Source organism: Chiloscyllium plagiosum, chromosome 42 (genome assembly GCF_004010195.1).
Source record: "Chiloscyllium plagiosum isolate BGI_BamShark_2017 chromosome 42, ASM401019v2, whole genome shotgun sequence".
Taxonomy (NCBI): domain Eukaryota; kingdom Metazoa; phylum Chordata; class Chondrichthyes; order Orectolobiformes; family Hemiscylliidae; genus Chiloscyllium; species Chiloscyllium plagiosum.
In genome coordinates this window covers 13,993,238-13,998,255 of record NC_057751.1, presented here as the reverse complement: position 1 = coordinate 13,998,255, position 5,018 = coordinate 13,993,238, and the positions used below count along the sequence as shown (strand labels likewise).

The window sequence follows — 5,018 nt, the reverse complement described above, 5'->3', positions numbered from 1 at the left end:
AAGAAGGGTGTGGGGTGACTGAGGGGAAGATGGGGGAGGGAGTTGATGGTAGGGAGAGGATGATGGTGGGTGGAGAGAAGGTTACTGAGGGGAGGGGTGTATTGGGGGGAGGGAGAGAAGTTGACACCCCACTCCTTATTTCATTTCCACAGTCCCCCTCCAGTCCAGGGTGCCGGTGGGTGTTTGGGGGTGGTCAGCTCCCACCCAGACTGGGGGGGAGGGGGGGTGGGAATGGTGTGAGGTGCTGCCCTTGGGTGGACCAGCTCCCCCTCCTCCTTTCTCTGCAGACAGGTGGACTGAGGGGGACGAACCCACAGCAGGGACCCTGGGGTGGGGGGGGAGAGAGAGAGACGAGACTGTATCTCAGTGACAGGGACCAGCCGGTTCCAGGAAGAGGGGTGGCTCTGGGTGTGTGTCTGGGGATGGGCGGTGGGAGAGGGTGCCCTCACTGAGAGAGGGCACCCTCTCCAGGCTGAAGTCCAACCCACACCTCACACCCCAACACGAAAAGGGGAGCCCCCCCCTTCTAGTTTGTCTGAGGGATCACGCAGGGATTCGCCCCCCCCCCCACCAGTCACAGAGTTGGCGACGCAGGCCGCCTGCACTGGCAGGAACACGTCAGAAACATCAGGGTCGGAGATTTGAAGAGCTGGAGAAACTCAACAGCTCGGTCAGCGCCTGCAGAGAGAGAGAGAGAGGGTCAACCTTCTGGGGCTGTGCAGAGAGCTTTCTCCATAGCTTGAAGGTGGGCTCCTCACTCGCTCGAGGGTTATGAGAGGGAGTATTTCCCTGTTAGAGAGTGTGTGTGTGTATGTCTGTGTGTGTGTGTGGAGGGTGAAGGAGACTGCAACCAAACAGAAATCTCACTGCAAAAAAAAAACAAAACCCTTTACAGAAACAAAAAAAAACCCACAGGAACAGAGACCTCAGATGCATCACAGCCTTGGTGAAAGGGTCAGTGCTGAACCAGTGTCAATGCTGACAAAGAATAAAGCCATCTTTGCAGAACAGGGTTTCTGTCTATCAGCTGCTTGTGGAACTGTCCTGAAAGGCGCTGGGATGGATATATTGCTGTGCACCACTGGTTTTTTTTTTTTGCATAGTATTCAAAATGAACCACAGGCAGCTAAAGAAAAAGCAACTGAATGGAAGACCACGCCAAGATGTCATCTCCAAGGAGAGAGAGAGAGAGAGAGAGGTGAGCGTTCAGGGTGGGACTGGTTGGGCTGTTGGAACGGGGGAGTCTAGTCGAGGGATGGGGTGGGTGGGCGAAGATGCTCCGTCTGCATCTTGATAATTGGAAGTCCGGGTCCCAGCTGCCGGGTCAATGGTGCCCGCTTCACGTCCCCTTGGCTGGTGCGACAGACACATGCGGTTGGCAGGTCGATCATGCGAATTGAGGTGAGTAACTCTCAGGTGGAGCTCATGCGTGTAGCCTAAGGTAAAGTCAATTTTTGTCTTCCCCTTGCAAACCCAACGCTGCCGGTTCGTCAGCTCGCTGCTGTCAGGGCTGGGTGGTGCGTGCAGAACCCTGGAGACAGAGAGAGAGAGAGAGAGGAGGTGAGGAGAGTTCAGCAGCGAGGACGGTACAGTCAACAGCACACCCAGATGATCAGAACCAGCCGACATCAGCAGGCCACTCACACAGAACGTCTCAGCCAGTGTCTCTGCTTTTGCAAGGACTCTCAGTGGGACGGGTCGTTCCCCCCCTGGGGATTTCCTGCAGTTCACCAGCTCGGGCCCCGAGGTGAACCTGGCTGTTGGGGTTGGGGATTGGGAGAAGGGGGTAAGCCCGCTCCCAGTCAGCCTAACTCGGCGAATTCAGCAGGTGGGGGTTGGGGGGATAGGGGCCGGTATCTCACCCGCTGTCTCCCAGACAGTGTAGTGGGCCTAGAGACTCGCTCAACACCGGGGCCCAGAGACTCCCTCAGCACTGGGGCCCAGGGACTCCCTCAACACCGGGGGCCAGAGACTCCCTCAACACCGGGGCACAGAGACTCCCTCAACACCGGGGCCCAGAGACTCCCTCAGCACCGGGCCCAGAGACTCCCTCAACACCGGGGCCCAGAGACTCCCTCAACACCGGGACCCAGGGACTCCCTCAACACTGGGGCCCAGAGACTCCCTCAACACCGGGACCCAGGGACTCCCTCAACACGGGGGCCCAGAGACTCCCTCAACACCGGGGCCCAGAGACTCCCTCAACACCGGGACCCAGAGACTCCCTCAACACCGGGGCCCAGGGACTCCCTCAACACCGGGGCCCAGGGACTCCCTCAGCACCGGGGCCCAGAGACTCCCTCAACACGGGGGCCCAGAGACTCCCTCAACACCGGGGCCCAGTGACTCCCTCCGCACTGGGGACCCAGTGACACTGGCTACACTGTGCACTGGGGAGCCAGACACCTTGATGATTCAGTTGAAGGTGGGGGAGTGGGGGGGTTGCGGTGGGAGTGGGGTCAAGGCGGGGTGTCCCTGTCAGATGCCTGGCAGACAGGCAGAGAATGTTGGAGAAACTCAGGTGGTGTGGCAGTGCCAGGTGGAGACGGGACGGGTGAGGGATGGAGGGAACGTTTGTGGGGGGACGCCCTGACAGTTCAGTTTGATTTCAGCCGGACCACGGTGCTGGGGGATGGGGTGGGGGGTGGGGGGAGGGGGTGAGCAAGCTGACGTTCGGGACGGAGACGGTTGTCAGCGTGAAGCGCAGAGTCTTGGAATCACTGAGGAACCTCACCCCACCCCAACCTTGACAGTCTGCAAAAGCCTCTCAGAGGCCAGAGCGAGGGAGCTCCCCAGCAGTTAGCCCTGAACCTTGCTGGAGCTACAACTCCGGGGGGGGACCCCAGCCTTGCTCAGACTCCTTCGCTCCCTCTCCCGCCTGGTCAGGGGCAGGCTGGCTGCAGGAGAAGGGACTGCCTGAGGTGTGCTGGAGGGCGTCAGCTGGATCTCAAAGGCAATCCCAACGTGGAGGGTCAGCAGGAGGCAGTGTTCCTGACCCCCCGCTCTCCAGGGAGGCAGAGGCACTGGCCTCACCTTCCCAAACCGCTGCCCTCGCTGGGTTTTCGGGCACCGGATCTGGGGGAGGATGGTAAATGGGATCGCTGCTGTCAGACTGAGTGATCGGGCCCAACTCTGTCAGTAACTCCCTGGGGAGCGCAGCGCTGAACGGGGTGGGAACCCATAGAGGAACAGCTCACCACCCCCAACTGCTGTCTGCTTTCAAACCAGACACAAACAAATCCTGTACAACAGTCAGTTATTCATTGCAACGCGGATCTGAAAGGATGTTGAAAGGGGAGATGTTATCTGACTGCGATGCTCAGGGGGAAACACAGTGTCATCTCCTTCGGCTAGACTTGACTGTTCAGTCCCTATCAAAACAGGATGCTGCTCTGGGGCTGATGGAGTGCTCCTCTCTCTCCCTCCCCCCAGCTCAGCCCTGACTCCTCACTCACACAGAGAGAGAGAGAGAGATCAGTATCCTGCTGGGTATAACACACAGCTGAAACGGTCTCCCTGTAAAGCTTTCCCTGAGGTGGAGTTGGTTGGGTCTGCAACCGGGTGACTGTAGGAGAGTGACAGGAGACCTCAGTGGAACGTGCCTGATCCCGAGAGGGTAAACATTCAAAAAAGCTGTTTCCACTCATGGGAGAGTTGGCAACTAGAGGGTATCTTCTGTGAGTCAGGAGTGGGACATTTAACAGAGAGACAGGCGAGGGGAAATCCCTTCTCTCTGAGGCCAGTGAATCACGTTCCTGATTCTCCTGCTCTGTGGATGCTACCTGACCTGCTGTGCTTTTCTAGCACCTCTCTAATCTTGACTCATCACGGGTATTTCCCCAGTAAAGCGGAGAGATTTTCGAATCCGCAGGGAAGTGGGGGGGGGGGGGCTATCGACAGCAGGCGGGGCTGCTCAGATCAGATCTGCCCTGATCTCGGTGAATGGAGGAGCAGAGCTGAGGGGCAGATTGGCCACTGTGTGGGGCTAGGTCGCAGGGTGGAGCCGTTCGGTTGAGGAAGGAGGGTCAGGTCCACCGCGCACAGACAGGGAGACGCTGGGGATGTTGGAGCAAGGGGAAACGTCGGGGGGTGGTGCCTGAATTAAGGCAGCCCTCTCTGAGCGTTCCTTGCCCACTGCCGACACACTGCAGGAGCTGGAGGGGTGGACGGGACGGTTGGGTCAGAGATTCCCCATAGGGGACTCCAGCCCTGACAGCTGCAGAGACGCAGCTTCGCAGGGTGAGCCCGGGAGGGCCGCAGTGTCGGTCACTACCAGGTGGAACCCCCCTCCCACTTCCCAATGTTCCTCCCAACATCAGCAAGGGGCAAGAATCAGTCAGTCAGGTGACACTGCAGTTACCTTGTGGCACCCATCCCTAAATCACGGCAGTGACGGAGTGCCTCGGGAGCTGATTCTCTTCACAATCTGTGCACCCATTCGGCCATGAATCCACTCAGAGTACAAGGCACTGTCACTCTCTGTCAGCTGAGCATGAGACATTGGAGACAACAGATTCCCGACAGCACAGACAGACGGTCACAGAGAATGAATGGGAAAAGAGAGTCAATCACAATGGAGAAGACACGCAGCATGGAGGACAGAGAAAAAAGTGATTCCAAACACACCCACACACACACACACAAACACAGAAAGGTTCAGGTACTGTTGTGCAGATATTAGTGTAACTCATGACAAAAGGAAAAAAAAGAGGCATTGTCCAAAATATGATTCTGCTTCTGAAGATATTCTACTCACACAAGCTGCAAGCAATGGGATTTCATCCTGGAACAGTTGGATTTGGCTGAACTCCCTTTGCATTAGGCAGTGAGGAGGTTCCACTGAATTCTGGTCAGGGATCTCCTAAAGGTTAGCACAGTGGCTCAGTGGTTAGCACTGCCACCTCACAGCACCAGGGACTTGGGTTCGATTCCAGTCTTGGGGACTGAGTGGAGTTTACGCCTTGTCTGCGTGAGCTTCTAATGGTTGCTCCAGTTTCCTCCCACAATCCAAAGCTGTG

The 5,018-nt window shown here is 57.5% G+C and overlaps 1 protein-coding gene across 4 annotated transcripts in view; it reads right to left on the bottom strand.

The window, feature by feature from the left end:
• Window positions 1-861: 861 nt before the first annotated feature.
• LOC122543154 (ankyrin-1-like) overlaps window positions 862-5,018 on the bottom strand; it is a 16,339-nt gene continuing 12,182 nt past the window's right edge. For 3 of the 4 annotated variants that reach the window (XM_043681534.1, XM_043681532.1, XM_043681535.1), the window contains 2 exons: window positions 4,361-4,486; window positions 862-1,531 (listed from right to left, as the gene is read on the bottom strand). In XM_043681534.1, coding sequence (XP_043537469.1) covers window positions 4,382-4,486 — 105 coding nt within the window. In that variant the 3' untranslated portion in view covers window positions 862-1,531; window positions 4,361-4,381. The remainder of the gene's footprint in view (window positions 1,532-4,360; window positions 4,487-5,018) is intronic. The other variant, XM_043681533.1, reaches the window with a different exon arrangement.